The sequence below is a fragment of the Rhinoraja longicauda genome, chromosome 38 (assembly GCF_053455715.1).
Source record: "Rhinoraja longicauda isolate Sanriku21f chromosome 38, sRhiLon1.1, whole genome shotgun sequence".
NCBI lineage: Eukaryota > Metazoa > Chordata > Chondrichthyes > Rajiformes > Arhynchobatidae > Rhinoraja > Rhinoraja longicauda.
Window position 1 is genome coordinate 6,691,909 of NC_135990.1, and position 25,502 is coordinate 6,717,410.

Genomic DNA, 25,502 nt, shown 5'->3' on the forward strand with positions numbered 1-25,502 from the left:
AGGTTTAGAGGGATACAGGCCAAACGAAGGCAGGTGGGACCAGTGTAAATGGGACATGCTGGCCAGCATCGGCAAGTTGGGCTGAAGGGCCTGTTTCCGCGCTGTATCATTCTTCAAGGACATTCTTTTGGGAAGGAGACGAGGAGAAATGTCTTTAGTCAGAGGGTGGTGAATCTGTGGAATTCTTTGCCACAGAAGGCTGTGGAGGCCAAGTCAGTGGATATATTTAAGGCAGAGATAGATAGATTCTTGTAAGAAAATAACTGCAGATGCTGGTACAAATCGAAGGTATTTATTCACAAAATGCTGGAGTAACTCGGCAGGTCAGGCAGCATCTCAGCTTGATTAGTACGGGTGACAGGGCATTATGGGGAGAAGGCAGGAGAATGGGGTTAGGAGGGAGAGATCGATCAGCCATGATTGAATGGCGGAGTAGACCTGATGGGCCGAATGGCCTAATTCTGCTCCTATCACTTATGAACTTATAACAGAAGTGGCATGAGAGCAAAATAGCGGGATAACAAACAGCATGAGATCTGGCAGCAAGGAACACGCAACACCCAATGATAGACAATAGACAATAGACAATAGGTGCAGGAGGAGGCCATTCGGCCCTTCGAGCCAGCACCAGTGGTATGAGCACCTCATATTTCGCCTGGGCAGTTTGCAGCCCAGTGGTATGAACATCGACTTCTCCAACTTTAGATAGTTCCTCTGTCCCTCCCTTCCCCTCCCCCTTCCCAGATCTCCCTCTATCTTCCTGTCTCCACCTATATCCTTCCTTTGTCCCACCCCCCTGACATCAGTCTGAGGAAGGGTCTCGACCCGAAACGTCGCCCATTCCTTCTCTCCTGAGATGCTGCCTGACCTGCTGAGTTACTCCAGCATTTTGTGAATAAATACCTTCGATTTGTACCTGCATCTGCAGTTATTTTATTATACCACCATTCAATGCGATCATGGCTGATCATTCTCAATCAGTACCCCGTTCCTGCCTTCTCCCCATACCCAGTGACTCCGCTATCCTTAAGAGCTCTATCTAGCTCTCTCTCTCTCTCTCTTGAATGGTGGAATCAACTTGATGGGCCAAGTGGCCTAATTCTGCTGCTGGAACTCATGAACCTGCTACTGGAACTCATGAACCTGCTGCTGGAACTCATGAACCTGGTGCTGGAACTCATGAACTCATGAACCTGGTGCTGGAACTCATGAACTCATGAACCTGCTGCTGGAACTCATGAACCTATGAACTGAACACCACAACCGAGAAGGAGGTGGCTGCTTCCTGCAGTATTGCGGTTGGTTTTACTCTGCAGTTGGGGGCTGCGTAACGCCTTGCTTGTCCAGTTGGAGGAGCTAGCACACTTCTGTTGCATGAAACCATGCAGGCACGGGAACTCAGTGCATCGTCACTGCGGTTCTCGGACCAGACACCACACCCTCCCTGCGACTGCAGGTCCAGTCCCTCACTGAGACACACTTGAAGACGTGCCCATATCGGACCAATATAAATGCAAATGCTATCATAATGGGCACACTTAGCCCCTGTCACTGTCGTCGATGCGTCTTTAGATTTTCACGTGTAGGGAAGAACTGCACATCCTGGTTTAAATCGAAGGTAGACACAAAATGCTGGAGTAACTCAGCGGGACAGGCAGCATCCCTGGAGCGAAGGAATGGGTGACGTTTTTCGGGTCGAAACCCTTTTTCAAACCTTTTTCTTTTTTTTTTTAAAATATTTTATTTAAATTTTAACACCTTTTTCTTGTCTGAAGGAGGGTCTCGACCCGAAACGTCGCCCATTCCTTCTCTCCGGAGATCCCGCTGAGTTACTCCGGCATTTTGTGTCGACCTTTAGATTTTCATGGTTGATAACGGACATATAAAATTCTTAAGGGGTTGGAGAGGCTAGATGCGGGAAGATTGTTCCCGATGTTGGGGGAGTCCAGAACCTGGGGTCACAGCTTAAGGATAAGGGGGAAGTCTTTTAGGACCGAGATGAGAAAACATTTCTTCACACAGAGAGTGGTGAATCTGTGGAATTCTCTGCCACAGAAGGTAGTTGAGGCCAGTTCATTGGCTATATTTAAGAGAGAGTTAGATGTAGCCCTTGTGGCTAAAGGGATCAGGGGGTATGGAGAGAAGGCAGGTACAAGATACTGGGCTGGATGATCAGCCATGATCATATTGAATGGCGGTGCAGGCTCGAAGGGCCGAATGGCCTACTCCTGCACCTATTTTCTATGTTTCTATGGTGCAGAAGAAGAGGTTCTGTCATTGGCCCTGATAACACGGAGAGCAGGACTAAAGGTCTAAAGGAACAGAAGATCAAGTCCCATCACAGAAGCTGGCAAATGCACAGTGAAAAGCTAGTGTAAGTATGTTAGATTAGTTTTAGAGATACAGTGTGGAAACAGGCCCTTCGGCCCATCGAGTCCGCACCTACCATTTACCAGTAGTTCTGTTTAGTAGTTCCCTCTAGTTTTTAGTTTAGTTTCTTTTAGTTTAGACATACCGCGTGGAAACAGGCCCTTCGGCCCACCGAGTCTGTGCCAACCATCATCACCACTGTACACTAGCACTATCCCACACACAAGGGGCAACTTGCAATTTTACCAAAGCCAATCAAACTAACCATCACGACAGCTAACTCCCCCCTTTTCTAGTACTAGTTCCAACTAGTAAACCTCTAATAGATTAGTTAACCACAATTTTCTTTTCAGAAATGCATGTTGATCTGCAGAGTTCGCTCTGTAGGAAGGAACTGCAGATGCTGGTTTGAACCGAAGATAGGCACAAAATGCTGGAGTAACTCAGCGGGACAGGCAGCATCTCTGGAGAGAAGGAATGAATGGGTGACGTTTCGGGTCGAGACCCTTCCTCTGAAACGTCACCCATTCCTTCTCTCCAAAGATGCTGCTTGCCCCGCTGAATTACTCCAGAATTTTGGACCTATCTGCAAAATTCTACTAACATTTTCGAACTTCCTCAGCGATAGATTCTTCTTAGGGATAGTACCTTCTGTACTTCTAACGTCAGGCTGTTCCCTGCCTTCTCCTCATGTTGAACACAGAGACACGGAGTCTAAGAAGAAGGGTCTCGACACCCGAAACGTCGCCCATTCCTTCTCTCCTGAGATGCTGCCTGACCCGCTGAGTTACTCCAGCACTTTGTGAATAAATACCTTCGATTTGTACCAGCATCTGCAGTTATTTTCTTACACAGAGACCACTGATGAACTTCAGCAGGTCGATGGCTGTAAATCCAGTCCCTAATTGACCTTTACTTCCCTTCCACCCAGGGATTGTGTGAGAGGTGGCTATAAGAGGACGTTTCAAAGACGTGCTCTAAACCCCCAAAATGGCCATAAGCAACACCACGGGAGAATATCCGGCTTCAAACAAAACTAGACAGGACAGCCTAGTGTCCCCGGTGATTATTTCAAAATGAATTATGAGTTGATGATCTAATCAAGCCGCTCAAATGACAGCATAAATCATCAAAGGCAGTACTCCCTTAGTTTACCAATATCATCATAACTCTGAGATTGGATTAGGACATTAAATTCACTTAAGGCTCTGCGTCCTCGTTACATTATGCGCGAGCTCTTTGTCTCCGATGTCCGAGCAGTCCATCAGTTTGTCTCAGCTGCCAAGCATGAAGGGAATGCCATACAATGCTAAGTCCACGTCCAATTATCTGGTATCGGGACTGAAGATCTGTCGGGGGACCCGAGAGCACAGGTGGAGGTCGGGACCCTTTGGCAGAGATGTCCTCCCGGCCCCTGTGCAAAGTCACGCAGCGGGAAATCAAGACAAGTGCAAGCGGTGGAAATCTGAAATTTAAAAGGATGAGAGGAGGTCTTATCGGAACGTATAAGATTATTAATCGGTTGGACACGTTAGAGGCAGGAAACATGTTCCCAATGTTGGGGGAGTCCAGAACCAGGGGCCACAGTTTAAGAGTAAGGGGTAGGCCATTTAGAACTGAGATGAGGAAAAACTTTTTCAGTCAGAGAGTTGTGAATCTGTGGAATTCTCTGCCTCAGAAGGCAGTGGAGGCCGATTCTCTGAATGCATTCAAGAGAGCTAGATAGAGCTCTTAAGGATAGCGGAGTCAGGGGGTATGGGGAGAAGGCAGGAACGGGGTACTGATTGAGAATGATCAGCCATGATCACATTGAATGGTGGTGCTGGCTCGAAGGGCCGAATGGCCTCCTCCTGCACCTATTGTCTATTGTCTATTGTCTAAAAACAGGAAACTATCAGCAGGTCCCTGGGAAGAGGAGCAGGGCTAATGTGTCAGAGGGAACTGCAGGTGCTGGTTTAAGCCGAAGACAGGCGCCAAAGAGCTGGAGTAACTCAGCGGGTCGGGCAGCATCTCTGGCGAAAAGGAATAGGTAACCTTTCGGGTCGAGACCCTTCCTCAAACTGAGTGTCGGGGGAAAGGGAAAAGAGAGATGTAGAAGGTGATTGTAGATCAGTGCATGTTCCTTTAACATAGTGACCTCACCACTACTAACCACTCCCCATTGTCTTTGGTATAATTGTAACTTCCCCACCTCCAGCTCGCTCTCTAGTGCCAGTGATGACCACGGACAGCTAGGGCATAATGTATGTGCAGTGTTATGAATAAACTTATATATAGTAAAAGACTCTGCCTACGAGTGGCATCCTTTTACATGGTGTCAGATCGGTAGACTTGCGCCTCCTGTTTATCGGTTTTTTATTTTATTATTTGTTTCTCCCAATTGTGTCCCCTCCTTCCACTTTGCCATGTCTTCCTCGTGTCGTCGTCCGGACACGCTCGTTTTCGATGAGGACATCGTGCACCGCTGGACTGTCTTCCAGCGGGACTACGAACACTATATAGCCATTGCCCATCCTGATGCGACTGCTGCGATAAAAGCCCACCTGCTCCTCAACCTGGCTGGTCCGGAGGCAATGGAACGCTATGCGTCGTTCCAATTCGTCCCTCCAGAGGACCGCTACGACCCGGTATGTCTCATTGCTAAGTTCACTGCCCTGTGCGACATACCCACCAACAATATCATCGAACGTTTTAAATTTTTCTCGCGGCGTCAGACTCCAGGGGAGCACGTTGACGCCTTTATTGCATCTTTAAGACATATGGCTCGGCGGTGCCGCCTTCAAACGATTACACCCGACGAGATGATCAGGGACGTCCTGGTCAACGGTCTCCTAAACTCCAGGCTGCGGGATGAGCTCCTAATGAAGCCTGACCTGTCGCTTACGGACGCAATACATGCCGCACGAATGGCCTCTGCTGTTGGCTCAGTATCCCGGCAGGCCCCCCAGGACATAAATTTCACCAGCCGCCGGCGATTGAATGACCCACAGCCCAGGGTCGCCCCCTCCGCGCCCACTATGGCCACCCCTCGCAGATGCCCAAACTGCAACTTCTCGTCACACAGGTATAACATTTGCCCAGCGCAGGGCAAAACTTGTAATTCATGTGGGAAGCAGAACCATTTTTCTGCAGCTTGTCGTTCTCGTGGGAGACCTGTCCCTGCTCCTAGAGGGAGTCTAAACAACCTTGCAAGCGATAACGCAACCGGTTCCCGGTACCAACATGAGGTCCTCGATGGCTCCGATACGACTTCCTCCCATGGAGACTCTCTGGTGTTTTCGCTCTTGGGAGCACCTGCATTGATAACGGATCCATCCGTGCAAGTTACAGTCAATGGACACTCCTTCCCTGCCAAGGTCGACACTGGGGCGTTTGCCAATGTTATGTCTGTGGGCCTCTTCGAGCAGATAAATTCGGGGGAGAGGGTTACTCCTGACAACTCCCGCCTCCATGCCTATGGGGGAGGCGTTCTGATTGCCGTGGGAAAGGCAACGGTTGTCTGTACTGTTCTGGATACCTCTCGGCCCCTCACGTTCCTCCTGCTAGCATCTGAAAACGTCACCCTGCTGGGCGCCCGTGCATGCCAGGACTTTGGTTTGGTCTCATTTCACCGCGACATCCACCTGGTGCAGGCCCCCATGGACCCCCTGGTCGAGTACCCTGACCGATTTGATGACGTCCTGGGGAAGCTGCCCTGTGCCTACAAGATCGTTGTGGACCCGGGGGTCGACCCAGTGGTCAGACCGGCCCACCGTGTGTCTTTTGCCATGAAGGGCCGCGTGGAGTCCACACTACGTGGCATGGTGGACTTGGGCATCCTCAAGGAGGTGAGTGCCCCCACCCAGTGGGTCTCCACCATGGTGGTCGCTGCCAAGAAGGACGCGAGCGAGATCAGGATCTGTATCAACCCCAAGGACCTGAACCTGGCTATTAAACGCCCGCACTACCCCATGCGGACGGTGGAGGACGTCGCGGCACAGGTCGGTCCAGCCACAGTTTTCTCGGTCCTGGATGCCAAGAGCTCCTTTTGGCAGATCCCGCTGGACGCACGTTCCTCCTTCCTGACCACCTTCAGCACACCGTTCGGCAGGTTCCGTTTCCTCCGCATGCCTTTTGGTATCAACTCGGCAAGCGAGGTTTTTCAGCGTACGATGGAGCAGCTGTTTGCTGGGTTGCCGTGCGCCATCATCGTGGATGACATCCTGGTGTATGGGAGGGACATTGCTGAGCATGACCGACACCTCCGCCAAGTCCTGGACAAGGCTCGTGAGATAAACCTCAAGCTTAATCGAAGGAAGTGTCGGTTCCGCGTTGCGGAAGTCACCTACGTAGGCCACGTTTTCACGGCGGGGGGCCTGAAGCCAGACCCCGAGAAGACGGCGGCGATCACCGAAATGCCCGCTCCCACTGACGTGCCCGGCCTGCAGCGCTTCCTGGGCATGGTCAACTACCTGGGTAAGTTCATACCCGACCTCAGCGAACTAAGTGCCCCCCTGAGAGAGCTGACCAAGAAGGACAATGCCTGGGTCTGGCTCCCTCACCACCAATCGGCCTTCGTAGCCCTGAGGTCCAGACTCGCGCGGACCCCGACTTTGCGGTTTTTCGACTTAAACAGGCCAATTGTCCTCACCTGCGATGCATCTCGGTTCGGCCTGGGTGCTGCCTGCCTGCAGCTCTACGACGACCGACAGCTGCCCGTCTCCTATGCCTCTCGAACAATGACCCCTGCTGAACAGCGCTACGCGCAGATTGAGAAGGAGCTCCTTGCCGTGGTGTTCGCTTGCTCCAAGTTCAGAGACTACGTTCTGGGAAAAACTTTCACCATCGAAACTGACCACCAGCCGCTGGTCTCGATTTTAAACAAGCCCATCCACGCAGCATCGTCCCGCCTGCAGCGAATGATGCTGCAGCTGCAGCGTTTTCAATTCGAAATCGTGTACCGCAAAGGCAAGGAGATGTTCGTGGCAGACACTCTGTCCCGCGCCCCACTACCTTCCATTTCCCGCCATCCGTACGAATCGGCGGACCTGATGGTGTTGAACGTCAACATTGTTCCATCTTGGCAGCTGCAGTCCCTGGTCACACACACTGCCGCGGATCCGGACCTCCAACAGCTTGCGGGCGTCATCCGCCGTGGCTGGCCTGAACGACGGTCTTCCCTGCCGGCTGGTGCCGTGCCCTACTTCCTGGTTCGGGATGAACTGGTGCTGCACGCGGGTGTGGTGGTGAAGGGCCACAAGGTTGTGGTGCCGGCTGCGCTGCGCGATCACTACTTCCACACCGCCCACAACGGACACCCAGGGGTGGAGGCCACGTTATCCCAGGCCCAAGCACAGTTTTACTGGCCTGGCATGGTCAAGGAGATCCGGGACAGGGTCTCCGCCTGCGCTGCCTGCAACAGCCTATTACCTCATCAGCAGCGTCAGCCTCTCCTGCAGCAGCCGGCTCCCGAGTTGCCGTGGACGGCTGTTGCCGCCGATATTTTCGAGTGGCGTGGCAAACACTACCTGGTCCTGGTGGACTCCTACTCAAGCTGGTTCGAGGTGGACCTGCTGCCGTCCCTCACGTCTGCTGCCGTCATCGGGAAGCTTCGCCGCCACTTCTCGACCTTTGGTTCCCCGGCATCTCTCCAGTCCGACAACGGCAGCCAGTTTACCAGCGCGGAGTTTGCTGTTTTTGCAAATCGCTGGAACTTCCGCCACATCACCAGCAGCCCCGAGTACCCGCAAAGCAATGGACTTGCAGAGCGCGCTGTCCGCAGCGCTAAGGAGCTGATGGAACGTTGCCGGCTTGACAGTTCGGACTTGTACCTTGCCCTCCTCAACCTCCGCAACATCTCCCGGGACCCCGCGCTCGGTTCCCCTGCGCAGCGCCTCCTGTCCCGCACCACTAGACCCCCCATCCCCGTCTCCCAGCAATCCCTGAAACCCACGGCTCGGAGCCCTGCCGCTGTCAGGGAGCGCATCACTGAGAAGCAGCTCATTCGGAAGCGCTCCTTTGACAAATCGTCCCGTCCCCTTCCACCTTTGTTCGCTGGTCAGGTTGTCCGGATGGAGTCGTCCTCCGGCCACCACCGGCTGGCCGTGGTCGTCGGCAATGCTGACTCTCCACGGTCGTACCTGGTCAACTACGAGGGCACCGTGTACCGTCGTACCCGCCAGCACCTGATGCTGGTAAACGAACCTGCACCGCCCCCCGCGATCCCGTATTCGCCTCCCGTCCACTACAAGGTGCCTGATGTGCCTCCTGCTCCGGTACATCCGCAGTCGCCCCAGCTACCTACCCCTCCCTCGCCTGTGCGTGCATCGCTTCCCAGTCCTCCTCCTTCCCCTGGTTCCCCGGCCTCTGTACCCGCACCCGTTCATGCTGCTCCTTCGACCGGCGGGGATGGTGGGTTGCGCACCCGCTCTGGGAGAGTGGTCAGGCCGCCTGTCCGGTACGGTGTGTACGAGTAGTCTGCTTGTAGTTTGAGCCTAGCGCATGAGCCGTGGTCATTTTGTTTCCAAGAGGAAGGATGTAGATCAGTGCATGTTCCTTTAACATAGTGACCTCACCACTACTAACCACTCCCCATTGTCTTTGGTATAATTGTAACTTCCCCACCTCCAGCTCGCTCTCTAGTGCCAGTGATGACCACGGACAGCTAGGGCATAATGTATGTGCAGTGTTATGAATAAACTTATATATAGTAAAAGACTCTGCCTACGAGTGGCATCCTTTTACAGTGATCATCTCTCATTTCTCACTCCCCTGACTCTCAGTCTGAAGAAGGGTCATGAAATTTCACCCATTTCTTCTATCCAGAGATGCTGCCTGTCCCGCTGAGTTACTCCATCTTTTTGTGTCTATCTTTGGTTTAAACCAGCATCTGCAGTTCCTCCCTAAGCTCTCTTTCATGAGGGCTGATTGGGGTTGGACTGACTGGGCTTGTTCTCTTTGCCACAGATCACCTTGAGTGGAGATGTATTCACAAAATGCTGGAGTAACTCAGCAGGTCAGGCAGCATCTCGGGAGAGAAGGAATGGGTGACGTTTCGGGTCGAGACCCTTCTTCAGTCCGAAACGTCACCCATTCCTTCTCTCCCGAGATGCTGCCTGACCTGCTGAGTTACTCCAGCATTTTGTGAATAAATTGATTTGTACCAGCATCTGCAGTTATTTTCTAATACTACTTGAGTGGAGACATAATAGGAGTGTAGAAGTTCTTAAAGGGCCTGTCCCACTTAGGCGATTTTAAGGCGACTGCCGGCGACTAGGCTGTCATCGAACATTTGCCGGGGTGTCGCGGGCATGATCGTGAGGAGTCTTCAATGAATCGTAGCGGATCTCGGCGTGTCGCTGAAAACAATTCTGTGTAGAAATGTCTCTGTGACAGCTGGCTTGTCGCCAGGTATCGTAGCTTATTGCGGGCGCTGTCTGTCGCGCGCTGTCCCCAGGTTTGCTAGGTTGTCGCAGATGCATTTAGAAGCACGTAATATTAAATTAAGAAAAGGCATTTGAAAATGCCAGAAGATAGTTTTGTTTAACCAATTTATTTACCGGCAGGACATTTGACAGGTAGATTGGAGTTTGACGGTCAGGTAAGCGTGGGAATTTCGCGATGTTTGCGAAGACGGTGTAATCTCTTAGCCAGGTGCTAGTTTCACAAAGAAAGTAACATGTATCGACCTGACTTGGCATTGTCGTGGTCATTGTCGTGGTCATTGTCGTGGTCATTGTCGCGGTCATTGTCGTGATCATTGACGTGGTCATTGTCGCGGTCATTGTCGTGGTCATTGTCGTGGTCATTGTCGTGGTCATTGTTGTGGTCATTGTCGTGGTCATTGTCATGGTCATTGACGTAGGGTAAAAGAAAATTTCGGCGATCTGCTACGACTTTGACAGTCGCCTTAAAAATCACATAACTGGGACAAGCCCTTAACTCTCCGGGAATTCCCATCTTTTCCTCGGAGATCAATCCACAAACTGGCTTACGAGGTTCACTGTCACTTCAAAGCTGAAGTTGTTTTGTTGCGACAGCCCCTTTTCCCTAAATATCACAGCACAGAAGAAGGCCATGTGAACGATTGAGGTGAGTCAGTGACGTGAATATTGGTTAAACCTGTCAGGCCATGCATCGCTGATTCAGGCAGCTCATTGTGTTTCGTTTCATTTAGGGAACTTCTCCGTGGATTGTCACCTTGTCGTGGTGGAGAAGCTCGTGTGGTCCTGAGATCCTGAGAGCGATGCCGTCTGGAGCCACGCTCCTGGTAGGGTCACCCGTGGCGGTAAAGTCGAGGGGGAGGTCCCTGACAAAGAGCGATCCAACCAAGACCTCAACGGTGGAACAGGCGGAGGATGACGGCTAACTTTAGTGGAGCGTCACAACGGCTGGGAAGGTGGATGGATGAAGGCCGCAGTGGGCGGGTACTACAGACGGGAAGATAGACGCTCCCACCCCCACGGGTCTCGGGCAGATGAGGCTCGTCAGCCTGGGAAGGCAGTCCATCCAGGAGAGGGGAAACTCCGATCTAAAACCTCCACTGCCTTGTGGCCATATCCAGTCATGGGAAAGGCTCCAGGAGTAAACCTCAAGAAAATCCGGAGTCGGAGTCCCTGAGGCAGTTGGTCGTTGTCCACAACCTGGTTCTGGCAGCTCCTGCGAAGACGCTGGTGCCAAACTGCAATGGCCCTGCTGTTCCTTTGGGTCGATCAGCGACGTGGAGAGGGGGGACGTGCTGCATGGGCAACAGCCTGTCCTTCATATGACAGGCTGTTGCCATGCAGCGACAAGGCTTGTATACACTGGAATTTAGAAGGATGAGAGGAGATCTTATCGAAACGTATAAGATTATTAAGGGGTTGGACACGTTAGAGGCAGGAAACATGTTCCCAATGTTGGGGGAGTCCAGAACAAGGAGCCACAGTTTAAGAATAAGGGGTAGGCCATTTAGAACTGAGATGAGGAAAAACTTTTTCAGTCAGAGAGTTGTGAATCTGTGGAATTCTTTGCCTCGGAAGGCAGTGGAGGCCAATTCTCTGAATGCATTCAAGAGAGAGCTAGATAGAGCTCTTAATGATAGCGGAGTCAGGGGGTATGGGGAGAAGGCAGGAACGGGGTACTGATTGAGAATGATCAGCCATGATCACATTGAATGGCGGTGCTAGCTCGAAGGCCTCCTCCTGCACCTATTGTCTATTGTCTATTGTCTATTGTCTATTGACATCGCCCAGGCTTGCATCCCACCACACATCAACGCTGCTCTAGCCGAGGTTTGGAGCAAGCAGCCAACACCCAGGATGCATCACCCATGGTCAGCCATGACCGAGGCGGGCCTTAGGCTAGTTTACAGAAACAGGCCCCTTCGCCCCACCGAGTCCGCGCCGACCTGCGATCCCCAGACACTGGCACTGTCCTAAACACCAGGAACAATTACTTTTTTTTTTAACCAAAGCCAATTAACCTACACAACTGAACGTCTTTGGAGTGTGGGACGAAACCGGAGCGCCCGGAGAAAACCCACGCGGTCACGGGGAGAACGCACAAATTCCATGCAGACAGCAGCACCACCGAGCCGCACCATGTGTGACATTGTGTGTGAATGTTTCCGTCAACTCCCCCTCCCTCCCCCCCCCCCACACCCCCCCACAAGTTCAGAAGCAGGCCCAGCTCTCTCCTGAAGGTAATGAACTTCACTCACCAGATCCATAGACCACTTCATCCTCTCGTCATTTGCAAAGAAGGCCAATGTAGACAGAGGCTAGTGTGCCCTGACCCGAAACGTTACCTATCGATCCATTCCAGAGATGCTGCCTGGCCCGCTGAGTTACTCCAGCACTCTGTGTCCTTTGTGTTGGGAGACAATCTTGAGGCCAGGGAAATCACTGATGCAACTGGAAGGGGTTTTTATTTACAAAATGCTGGAGTAACTCAGCGGGTCAGGCAGCATCTCAGGAGAGAAGGAATGGGTGACGTTTCGGGTCGAGACCCTTCTTCAGACTGATGTCAGGGGGGCGGGACAAAGGAAGGATATAGGTGGAGACAGGAAGACAGTGGGAGATCTGGGAAGGGGAAGAGAGGGACAGAGGAACTATCTAAAGTTGGAGAAGTCAATGTGTCAATGCAACTGGAAGGGGTGTGCGTTATGTGTCCAAAGGAGCTAGCGTTAAAATAAACAGTGTCGGACGGAACTGCAGGTGCTGGTTTACACCGAAGATAGTAAAAAATAGTAAAGATGAGGGCGTGGTAGACCGGAAAGCGGAAGTCATTGAAGAGACGAAGGGATGTGAGGTGTCTTGGACGTAGTTCAGGAGGCATTAACAGAGAAAAATAGGTGCAGAAGGAGGCCATTTGGCCCATCGAGTCAGCACCGCCATTCACCATGATCATGGCTAATCATCCACAATCAGTACCCCGTGCCTGCCTTCTCCCCATATCTCTTGATTCCACTAGCCCCTAGAGCTCTATCTAACTCTCTTTTAAATTCATCCAGTGAATTGGCCTCCACTGCCTTCTGTGGCAGAGAATTCCACAAACTCACAACTCTCTGGGTGAAAAAGTTTTTTCTCACCTCAGTTTTAAATGGCCTCCCCTTTATTCTTAGACTGTGTGTGGCCCCTGGTTCTGGACTCCCCCAACACTGGGAACATTTTTCCTGCATCTAGCTTGTCCGGTCCTTTCATAATTTTATACGTCTCTATTAGATCCCCTCTCATCCTTCTGAACTCCAGTGAATACAAGCCCAGTCTTTCCAATCTTTCGTCATACGACAGTCCCGGCCGTATGAGGAAAGATTGGAAGGACTGGGCTTGTATTCACTGGAGTTTAGAAGGATGAGAGGGGGATAAGGATGGAGTCGAGATACTTGGAAATGGTTTCAGTGAGGCTGGAATCTATGTACTAAAACTCTCGTTTGTTTGTTTATTTGTTTGTTTGTTTGTTCCTGAACTACAGCCAAAACAGTACATGATAGCGCGACAATTTTAGGCCCAACTTACTCACCGTCGTCCCTTTGGTGCTAGGAAGAAGTTTCATTGAAATCGGTGTTATATTTTTAAAGTTATTCACATTCTAAAGTTTAAATCTATCTCCTAGGGAGGGAGAGGGGAGGGGAGGAGGGAGGGTGGGAGGGAGGGGGAGGGGAGGAGGGAGGGTGGGATTGAAGGGAGGAGGGGAGGAGAGGGTGCTGCACCAATACAGGAGAGGTTTGGGCCCAACGGGTCCACTTGGTCTAGTAATAAAATAAAGCTGTCAGCTTGTCATAAAACTGCTCCCTTCCACAATGCTGGCGAATCGCTGAGAACACAGACATCAGAGCAGGGAATGAGGTACAAGATATTATCACACCATCACTGCCACATCAAGGTCTCTCTCTGCCTGTACAACTGACAGGTGCTTATGTAGAACTACAGCACTGAACTGTTGAAGCAAAGTCTAAGCATCTCTAGGGGGTACATCCTGCAGGTTGTATACATTGGAGGAAGGATTTGCATTGACACTACTCCCCTGCGATTTGAAAGCTTTTGAGCTCTTTACAATCTTACAATCTCGCAAAGCCTTCGCCGTAGTTCGGATGCACACAAGGAACTGCAGGTGCTGGTTTACAGAAAATGGCACAAAGTGCTGGAGTAACTCAGCACCCCTGGAGAACATGGAATGATGACGTTTCGGGTCGGGACCCATCTTCAGTCGGGCGGCACAGTGGCACAGCAGTGGAGTTGCTGCCTTACTGCACCAGGGACCCAGGTTCGATCCTGACCACGGGTGCTGTCTGTATGGAGTTTGGATGTTCTCCCTGTGACCACGTGGGTTTTCTCCGGGCGCTCCGGTTTCCTCCCGCACACCAAAGACGTGCAGGTTTGTAGGGTAATTGGTTTCGGTAAAAAAAAATTGTAAATGTGGATAGCGCACAGGTGTGTAGGAGAGTGCTAGTGTGAGGGCTAGTGTAGGATAAGTGCAGGATAAGTGCATAGGTGTCTCGGAGAGTGCTAGTGTGCAGGGCTAGTGTAGGTGGGCGCGGACTCAGTGGGCCAAGGGTGGCAGTTTTGGTGTTGTATGTCGAGAGTCTAAGGTCTCCTAGACCTGTTGTCCAGAGATGATGCCTGGCCCACCGAGTTACTCCTACACACGGGCGTCACGGTGGCGCAGCAGTAGAGTTGCTGCCTTACAGCGCTGGAGACCCGGGTTCGATCCCGACTGCGGGTGCTGTCTGTACGGAGTTTGTACGTTCTCCCCGTGACCTGCGTGGGTTTTCTCTGAGATCTTCGGTTTCCTCCCACACTCCAAAGACGTGCAGGTTTGTAGGTTAATTGGTTTGGTAAATGTTAAAAAAAATATTGTCCCTAGTGGGTATAGGGTAGTGTTAGTGTGCGGGGATCGCTGGTCGGCGCGGACCCAGGTGGGCCGAAAGGGCCTGTTTCTGCGCTGTATCTCTAAACTATTGCTATTGAGGGCGTGCAGCGTAGGTTCACAAGGTTAATTCCCGGAATGGCGGGACTGTCATATGTTGAAAGACTGGAGTGACTAGGCTTGTATACACTGGAATTTAGAAGGATGACTTGAGGCAGAGAATTCCACAGATTCACAACTCTCTGACTGAAAAAGTTTTTCCTAGTCTCAGTTCTAAATGGCCTACCCCTTATTCTTAAACTGTGGCCCCTTGTTGTGGACTTCCCCAACATTGGGAACATGTTTCCTGCCTCTAACGTGTCCAACCCCTTAATAATCTTATACGTTTCGATAAGATCTCCTCTCATCCTTCTAAATTCCAGTGTATACAAGCCTAGTCGCTCCAGTCTTTCAACATACGACAGTCCCGCCATTCCGGGAATTAACCTAGTAAACCTACGCTGCACGCCCTCAATAGCAAGAATATCCTTCCTCAAATTTGCAGACCAAAACTGCACACAGTACTCCAGGTGCGGTCTCACTAGGGCCCTGTACAACTGCACACAGTACTCCAGGTGCGGTCTACAACTACAACTTAGGGCGGCACAGTGACGCATCGGTAGAGTTGCTGTCTTACAACGCTATCAGGGCCAGAGTCCCGGGTTCGATCCTGACTACAGGCGCTGTCTGCGCGGAGTTTGCATGTTCTCCCCGTGACCACGTGGGTTTTCACCGAGATCTTCGGTTTCCTCCCACACTCCAAAGACGTACAGGTTTGTAGGTTAATTGGCTCGGTATAAATGTAAATTGTCCCTTGTGTGTGTGTAGGATAATGTTAATGTGCGGGGATCGTTGGTCGGTGCGGACACGGTGGGCAGAAGGGCCCGTTTCCGCGCTGTATCTCTTAAACTAAACTAAAATGATGTCCTGAGCAACCTCTTTCTGATAGTTGTACAATATACAACAAATAAATATATATACGAGATTGTATAAATACAACTAATCGATCAAATTATAGGTGAATGGAATATCCCATCAATTTTGCTTAATATCCCATATGTTATCTTCAGCTTTTTATGCCGTTCGCTAACCTCTCTAAGAGGGTTAAATGAGCAGAGTGCTCTATTAAACAATCCCCTAAGTGCATATTCAGCTATTAATTCACATGGTTGGCAATCAAATTAAGTTTACAATAAAATTAATGAATTGAACTAATTAAGGCAATTCTCTTGGACAGAAAGGAGATAAATCTTGTACCTCATTTACTCTGGGAGTACGCAGTGGGCAAAGGTTCAACATTTGCAGAGAGAGTGTGTCTTTCCCTCACTGTGTAAACTGCCTGGAGCTGCCTGCTGTATCAGGTGGAGGTTTTAATGGGTCACAGTCGGGCTGTTTAGTTTAGAGATACTAGAGCAGGGAAAAAGGCCTTTCGGCCCACCGAGTCCGCACCGACCAGCGATCCCAGCACACTAACACTATCCTACATATCCTTGGGACAATGTTACACTTATACCAAGCCAATTAACCCACAAACAAACCTGTACGTCTCTGGAGTGCGGGAGGAAACCGAAGATCTCGGACGAAAACCCACGCAGGTCACGGGAAGAACGTACAAACTCCGTGCAGACAAGCACCCTTAGTCGGGATCGAACCCTTGTCTCTGACGCTGAAAGCGTTGTAAGGCAGCAACTCTACAGCTGCGCCACCGTGCCGACCTGTTCTCACTCCAGAATTGTACGGGAGTCTGTACCGATTACGGATTAATCTTCTGGTCACTACTGGGAGCAAACTCGCAGGAATAGTAAGAACGTTCTGAAAGGTTTTTGTTCACTTCATAACTTTTGTTTATTAATTTTTTTTAAAAGATACACAAAGTGCCGAGGTGACTCAGTGGGGTCAGGCAGCATCTCTGGAGAACATGGATAGGTGACGGTTTGTGTTAGTATCCTCCTCTAGTGTAAAGAGGGGTCCCGACCCAAAACATCACCGATCCATGTTCTCCAGTGAGACTGACCCAGTGAGTTACTCCAGCACTTTGTGGCTTTTTATTGTAAATCAGTGCCTGCAGTTCCTTTTGTCTCTGTTTTGTTCGTTAGTGTTGGAGACTGCATCAGGCTGAGACACAAGCTAACGTTGTGCCTCATTATAACAGTGCAGGATATCTCTGCACAGAAAGATATCATATCATATCATATCATATATATACAGCCGGAAACAGGTCTTTTCGGCCCACCAAGTCCGTGCCGCCCAGTGATCCCCGTACATTAACACTATCCTACACCCACTAGGGACAATTTTTACATTTACCCAGCCAATTAACCTACATACCTGTACGTCTTTGGAGTGTGGGAGGAAACCGAAGATCTCAGAGAAAACCCACGCAGGTCACGGGGAGAACGTACAAACTCCTTACAGTGCAGCACCCATAGTCAGGATCGAACCTGAGTCTCCGGCGCTACATTCGCTGTAAAGCAGCAACTCTACCGCTGCGCTACCGTGCCGCCCAATGTCTGAGTGCTTGCTCTTTGAGTCTTTCCAGCATTTCCCATTTGCAGTTATATTGAGTATACACTGGAATTTAGAAGGATGAGAGGAGATCTTATCGAAACGTATAAGATTATTAAGGGGTTGGACACGTTAGAGGCAGGAAACATGTTCCCAATGCTGGGGGAGTCCAGAACAAGGGGCCACAGTTTAAGAATAAGGGGTAGGCCATTTAGAACAGAGATGAGGAAAAACGTTTTCGGTCAGAGAGTTGTGAATCTGTGGAATTCTCTGCCTCAGAAGGCAGTGGAGGCCAATTCTCTGAATGCATTCAAGAGAGAGCTGGATAGAGCTCTTAAGGATAGCGGAGTCAGGGGGTATGGGGAGAAGGCAGGAACGGGGTACTGATTGAGAATGATCAGCCATGATCACATTGAATGGCGGTGCTGGCTCGAAGGGCCGAATGGCCTCCTCCTGCACCTATTGTCTATTGTCTATTATTGTCCACATGAGTATCATAAGTGATAGGAGCAGAATTAGGCCATTCGGCCCATCAAGTCTACTCTGCCATTCAATCATGGCTGATCCATCTTTCCCTCCTAACCCCATTCTTCTGCTTTTTTATTTATTTATTTGTCTATTTATTTATTTTCCGGCCAATACAATAGAACAGATTGACCATACAGTTGTGAAAGTTAAATAGTACGAAATCAATGAATCAAAAATAAAACAATATAATCACACATGATATTTTCTGACCGGAATTCAATGCATTCAAGAGAGAGCTGGATAGAGCTCTTAAGGATAGCGGAGTCAGGGGGTATGGGGAGAAGGCAGGAACGGGGTACTGATTGAGAATGATCAGCCATGATCACATTGAATGGCGGTGCCGGCTCGAAGGGCCGAATGGCCTCCTCCTGTACCTATTGTCTATTGTCTATTGAATGGTGGTGCTGGCTCGAAGGGCCGAATGGCCTCCTCCTGCACCTATTGTCTATTGTCTATTGTCTATTGAAAAAAAGGTGTAGGCAGAAGCCGAAGCTTATTGTACCTACCCTTAATACTTAACAAAATATAACTAAAAAATACGCAACATCATAAGTCAGAAGCAGATAAACAAAACATAGAAAGAAACACAAATATAGTCAAGAACCATCATTTCTGCCATGTCAGTTATTTCTCAAAGCTGATCACATATTTTGTATCTTTCAAATATAATATTTTTGAACATTTTCTTGAATTTACACACATTTTTCATTCTTTTCATTCATCGTTGCAACTATTCCATAAATTGACCCCTTTAACAGTCACACATCTATTTTTCACATTTGTCCTTACCCTCTTTTTTCAAACATATAATTTCTCCTGAGCAGATATGTGCTCTCCCTCACTGAAAACAAACCTTGGACACAGTCAGGAAGTGTTCTTTCTTGTGCTCTAACCATTATTTGTAGAGTATTAAAGTCTACCAGGTCCATACATTTTAGGATTTATGATTTATAATTTAGGATTATGGGCCTTCACCCCATAACCTCTGCCACCCACACTAATTAAGAATCTATCTATTTCTGCCTTAAAAATATCCACTGACTTGGCCTCCACAGCCTTCTGTGGCAAAGAATTCCACAGATTCACCACCCTCTGACTAATGAAATTCCTCCTCCTCTCCTTCCGAAAAGAACGTCCTTTAATTCTGAGGCTATGACCTCTAGTCCTAGACTCTCCCACTTGTGGAAACATCCTCTCCACGTCCATTTATACCAAGAGTATGACTGCAAAGGATGAACAATCTCAATCCACAGAGAAATTGTTTCTTAATACATTTGAAATCATAAAGTCACAGGCTAAGAGAACAGCCCAACTCATCCACAACGACCAACATGCCCATCTTTGCTGGTCCCATTTGCTCGTGTTTAGCACATATCCCTCTAAACCTTCCCTATCCATTCATTGTTAATATTATACCTACCTAAACCACTTTCTCTGGCAAATCGTTCCAGTGAAGAAAGCCAATGGAATGTTGGCCTTCATAACAAGAGAAGTTGAGTATAGGAACAAAGAGGTCCTTCTGCAGTTGTATAGGGCCCTAGTGAGACCGCACCTGGAGTACTGTTTTGGCCTCGAAATTTGAGGAAGGGTATTCTTGCTATTGACGGCGTGCAGCGTAGGTTTACTAGGTTAATTCCCGGAATGGCGGGACTGTCATATGTTGAAAGACTGGAGCGGCTAGGCTTGTACACACTGGAATTTAGACGGATGAGAGGGGATCTTATCGAAACATATAAGATTATTAAGACACGTTAGAGGCAGGAAACATGTTCCCAATGTTGGGGGAGTCCAGAACCAGGGGCCACAGTTTAAGAATAAGGGGTAGGCCATTTAGAATGGAGATGAGGAAAAACTTTTTCAGTCAGAGAGTTGTGAATCTGTGGAATTCTCTGCCTCAGAAGGCAGTGGAGGCCAATTCTCTGAATGCATTCAAGAGAGAGCTAGATAGAGCTCCTAAGGATAGCGGAGTCAGGGGGTATGGGGAGAAGGTTGGAACGGGGTACTGATTGAGAGTGATCAGCCATGATCACATTGAATGGCGGCGCTGGCTCAAAGGGCCGAATGGCCTACTCCTGCACCTATTGTCTATTGTCTATTGTCTAACAGTCTGTGTGAAAAATGTTTCCCATGAGGTTCCTGTAAATCTTTTCTCCATTAGTTTTGGTTTTTAGTATAGGGATACAGTGTAGAAACAGGCCCTTCGGCCCACCGAGTCCATGCTGACCAGTGATCACCCTGTACACTGGTTCTATCCGACACCCTAGCGACAATTCACAGAAGCCAATTAACCTTTGGTCTTTGGAGTGTGGGAGGAAGCACCCGGAGAAAACCCACGCAGGTCACAGGGAGAATTTACAAACTCCGTACAGACAGCACCCGTAGTCAGGATCGAACACGGGTCTCTGACGCTGTGAGGCAGCAGCTTTACCGCTGTGCCACCGTGCCACCCTCTCACCTTAAATCTATGCCCTTTAATTCTTGAATCACCAACCTTGTGAAAGGTATCTGTATTCACCCTATCTATGCCCCTCTTGATTTTATACACCTCCATAAAATCATCGAAGATAGACACAAAATGGTGGATTAACTCAGCGGGACAGGCAGCATCTCTGGAGAGAAGGAATGGGTGACGTTTCGGGTTGAGACCCTTCTTCAGAATGCAGTATTTTGTGTCTATCTTCGGTGTCAACCAGCATAGAAACATAGAAAATGGGCGCAGGAGTAGGCCATTCGGCCCTTCGAGCCTGTACCGCCATTCAATATGATCATGGCTGATCATCCAGAATCAGTACCCCGTTCCTGCTTTCTCCCCATATCCCTTGATTCCGTTAGCCCTAAGAGCTAGATCAAACTCTCTCCGCATCTGCAGTTCCTCCATAAAACCATCCCTCAGCATGTTACATTTCATGGAATAAAATGTTAGCCCCATCCAACCTCTCCCTATAACTGAGTCCCTTGAGTAACATAGAAACATAGAAAATAGGTGCAGGAAACATAGAAACATAGAAAATAGGTGCAGGAAACATAGAAACATAGAAACATAGAAAATAGGTGCAGGAGGAGGCCATTTGGCACTTCAAGCCAGCACCGCCATTCATTGTGATCATGGCTGATCATCCACAATCAGTAACCTGTGCCTGCCTTCTCCCCAAATCCCTTGAAATCCACTAGCCCCTAGAGCTCTATCTAACTCATTTAATAGTGTGTTGTCCCTGGAAAATGTGCCATTTGCAAAGCAAAATAGCTCTGGGCCTGATGGATAAGTTGAGAGTTGAAGGAGCACATGTACAACTAGAGATAGCTGGCCAGTGGGGTGGAGTTGTTGTCAGGGTGCTGAATAGTTGTTTGAACGACAGGAGGAGGCCATTTGGCCCTTCGAGCCAGCACCGCCATTCATTGTGATCATGGCTGATCAACCACAATCAGGAACCCGTGCCTGCCTTCTCCCCATATCCCTTGATTCCGCTAGCCCCTAGAGCTCTATCTAACTCCCTTTTAAATCCATCCAGTGAGTTGGCCTCCACTGGAAGTATCTTGTGAACGTTTATCTGCACGCTCTCCAGCTCAATGGTATCGTTCCTACGGCGATGTGGCCAAAGTCTCAGTATCTGCCATGCACACACTCACCTGACCTTCGTGGTGAATGACTTCCTGGTTTCCAACGTTGTCCTCTGTCGCGACCTCCCTGCAGAACAAGAGGGAGATTCAAACCTCGGAACTGCGTTGAGTCAATAGACAAGAGACAATAGACAGTAGGTGCAGGAGGAGGCCATTTGGCCCTTCGAGCCAGCACCGCCATTCAATGTGATCATGGCTGATCATTCTCAATCAGTACCCCGTTCCTGCTTTCTCCCCATACCCCCTGACTCCGCTATCTTTAAAAGCTCTATCTAGCTCTCTCTTGAATGCAATTCTCTCAGAGAATTGGCCTCCACTGCCTTCTGACGCAGAGAATTCCACAGATTTACAACTCTCTGACTGAAAAAGTTTTTCCTCATCTCAGTTCTAAATGTCCTACCCCTTATTCTTAAACTGTGGCCCCTGGTTCTGGATTCCCTCAACATTGGGAACATGTTTCCTGCCTCTAACATGTCCAACCCCTTAATAATCTTATACGTTTCGATAAGATCCCCTCTTATCCTTCTAAATTCCAGTGTATACATGCCTAGTCGATCCAGTCTTTCAACATACGACAGTCCCGCCATTCCGGGAATCAACCTAGTAAACCTACGCTGCACGCCCTCAATAGCAAGAATATCCTTCCTCAAATTTGGAGACCAAAACCGCACACAGTACTCCAGGTCCGGTCTCCTGTACAACTGCAGAAGGACCTCTTTGCTCCTATACTCAACTCCTCTTGTTATGAAGGCCAACATTCCATTGGCTTTCTTCACTGCCTGCTGTACCTGCATGCTTCCTTTCAGTGACTGATGCATTAGGACACCCAGATCTCGTTGTACGTCCCCTTTTCCTAACTTGACACCATTCAGATAATAATCTGCCTTCCTATTCTTACCACCAAAGAGGATAACCTCACACTTATCCACATTAAACTGCATCTGCCATGCATCCGCCCACTCACACAACCTGTCCAAGTCACCCTGCAACCTCATAGCATCTTCCTCACAGTTCACACTGCCATCCAGCTTTGTATCATCTGCAAATTTGCTAATGGTACTTTTAATCCCGTCATCCAAGTCAAGACGGCAGCAATCCCTTCTTCGAATGGCAACATCACCGAGGACAGATGTAGCAGATGCCACCGCCAGGAGGAAGGAACTCAGTGAGAGGAATGGGAAAAAGCATGGTAGAATGAAAATAATAAGACCAGGAGCCTGCATTATACAGACAAAGGCAGCTCCCACTGTGGCCAAGATATGAGAAAATACATTGGAAGATTCTTCATCAAACCTCGTAGGTGATCAGACTATAAAGATGGTGTAGGAAAATGTCTGCAGATGCTGGTACAAATCGAAGTTATCACAAAATGCTGGAGTAACTCAGCGTGCCAGGCAGCATCTCAGGAGAGAAGGAATGCCTGCAGTGTACGTACACTAATCCAGCTACAACTGTAGTCAGACACGGTAATCTGATATGAAAATATATCCCCAAATGGAGCTTATAGAACACTCTTAGTTCTAACTGTGTCTGAGCATTCTTGCCAGTGTGGCAGAAGTCCCACACCGGACTTGAACATGTAAATTATATTTTCAATGTGGGACTGTGACTAGTGTGTAGGATAGCGCTAGTGTATGGGGTGATCGATGGACAGTGCAGGCTCAGTGGGCCGAATGACCTGTTCCACGCTGAGTGGACTCCAGCTTTTTGTGTCTATCTTTGGTTTAAATCAATGTAAGAAAATAACTGCAGGTGCTGGTACAAATCGAAGGTACTTATTCACAAAATGCTGGAGTAACTCAGCAGGTCAGGCAGCATCTCAGGAGAGAAGGAATGGGTGACGTTTCGGTTCGAGACCCTTCTTCAGACTCGGTCTGAAGAAGGGTCTCGACCCGAAACGTCACCCATTCCTTCTCTCCTGAGATGCTACCTGGCCCGCTGAGTTACTCCGGCATTTTGTGAGACTATAAAGATGGAACTTTTATTATTACAGTGGTCAAATAACACTCCAAAGACGTACAGGTTTGTAGGTTAATTGGCTTGATAAATGTCCCTAGTGGGTGTAGGATGGTGTTAATGTGCGGGGATCGCTGGTCAACGTGAACCCAGTGGGCCGAAAGGGCCTGTTTCCGCGCTGTATCTCTAAAACTAAAACTAAAACTAAAACTAAAACTAAAACTAAAACTAAAACTGAAACTAAAACGAAAACGAAAACGAAAACGAAAACGAAAACGAAAACGAAAACGAAAACGAAAACGAAAACGAAAACTAAAACTAAAACTAAAACTAAAACTAAAACTAAAACTAAAACTTACGCACCCGCACGTCTTTGGGATGTTGGAAGAAACCGGAGCACCCGGAGGAAACCCACGCGGTCACAGGGAGAACATGCAAACTCCACATAGACAGCACCCATCGTCAGGATGGAACCCGGGTCTATGGCGCCCGCGAGGCAGCAGCTCTACCTGCTGCACCGCCATGCTGCCATGGATCCGCACACACTGGAGATGCGTCGAGCAAAATCCCACCTTTTTGGAGAGAGCAAAATAGGATCTTGGGTCTGAAGTGGTTCAGGAGCTGTGAATGGCGACCGGCGGCCTCTCTTTCCCATCTTCGGATTTTCCTTTGGACTGGTAGCATGGAAGAGGTAATCATACTCTGGAAGCACCTGTGCCAGTGCATCATAAGGCGGAAGATTAACTCTCTCCTTCAGAAGCTGGAAAAGAATTGGGAACGCTGGTCAGACAACATGAACCATTTGCCTCTGTAAAGTAAAGAGGTCAAGTCAAGTCAAGTCAAGTTTATTTGTCACATACACATACACGATGTGCAGTGAAATGAAAGTGGCAATGCCTGCGGATTGTGCACAAAAAAGAATTACAGTTACAGCATATAAATAAAGTTAATAAGTTACTATAGTGTAGACAAAAATTTAGTCTCTGGAATTATAAAAGTTGACAGTCCTGATGGCCTGTGGGAAGAAACTCCGTCTCATCCTCTCCGTTTTCACAGTGTGACAGCGGAGGCGTTTGCCTGATCGTAGCATCTGGAACAGTCCGTTGCTGGGGTGGTAGGGGTCCCTCATGATCTTGCTGGCTCTGGATCTGCACCTCCTGATGTATAGGTCCTGCAGGGGGACGAGTGTAGTTCCCATGGTGCGTTCAGCCGAACGCACTACTCTCTGCAGGGCTATCCTGTCCTGGGCAGAGCTGTTCCCAAACCAGGCTGTAATGTTGCCGGACAGGATGCTCTCTACAGCCCCAGAGTCATTAGTGGTCATCAAATGACTCGATTGTTATAAAACCCCTTTAGTCTCCTTACAGAGGGCTATGGACCAAATGCAGGCCGGTGGGACTAGTGTCACTTAGAAAAATAGGTGCAGGAGTAGGCCATTCGGCCCTTCAAGCCAGCACCGTCATTCAATATGATCATGGCTGATCATCCAAAATCAGTACCCCGTTCCTGCTTTTTCCCCATATCCCTTGATTCCATTAGCCTTAAGAGCTGAATCTAGCTCTCTCTCTTGAAAGAGTGTAGATGGGGCTTGTTGGTTGATGTGGGCAAGTTGGGTCGAAGGGCCTGTTTCCACGCTGTATCACTCTATGGCTAACTCACACTTGACCCATGCGATCTAACTTTACGAACCGACCTACCATCCCAACCTTTGTCAAAGGCGTAGTTAAAGTCCGTAAAACACTCTGCCCTCGACATTCCACTTCAAAAGAATAATGATCTTTCTGCTGACTATCCCAAACCAGCCCTTGCCTCTCCACATGCTGATCGATCCTGTATTTCGGAATCACCACCAACAACTAAAGGCGGCACGGTGGCGCAGCGGTAGAGTTGCTGCCTCACAGCGCCGGAGACCCGGGTTCCATCCCGACTACGGGTGCTGCCTGTACGGAGTTTGTACGTTCTCCCCGTGACCTGTGTGGGTTTTATAGACAATAGACAATAGACAATAGGTGCAGGAGGAGGCCATTCGGCCCTTCGAGCCAGCACCGCCATTCAATGTGATCATGGCTGATCATTCTCAATCATGTTTTCTCCGAGATCTTCGGCTTCCTCCCACGCTCCAAAGACGTGTAGGTTAATTGGCTTGGTACAAGTGTAAA

General features: G+C 49.2%; 1 protein-coding gene across 5 annotated transcripts in view; it reads right to left on the bottom strand.

The window, feature by feature from the left end:
- The window catches only part of ccdc33 (coiled-coil domain containing 33), a 62,892-nt gene that overhangs the window by 35,268 nt on the left and 2,122 nt on the right, over positions 1–25,502 (bottom strand). For all 5 annotated transcript variants that reach the window (XM_078430055.1, XM_078430053.1, XM_078430052.1 and 2 more), the window contains exons 2-3: positions 23,916–24,103; positions 21,397–21,454 (exon numbers count right to left, since the gene is read on the bottom strand). In XM_078430055.1, coding sequence (XP_078286181.1) covers positions 21,397–21,454; positions 23,916–24,103 — 246 coding nt within the window. The remainder of the gene's footprint in view (positions 1–21,396; positions 21,455–23,915; positions 24,104–25,502) is intronic.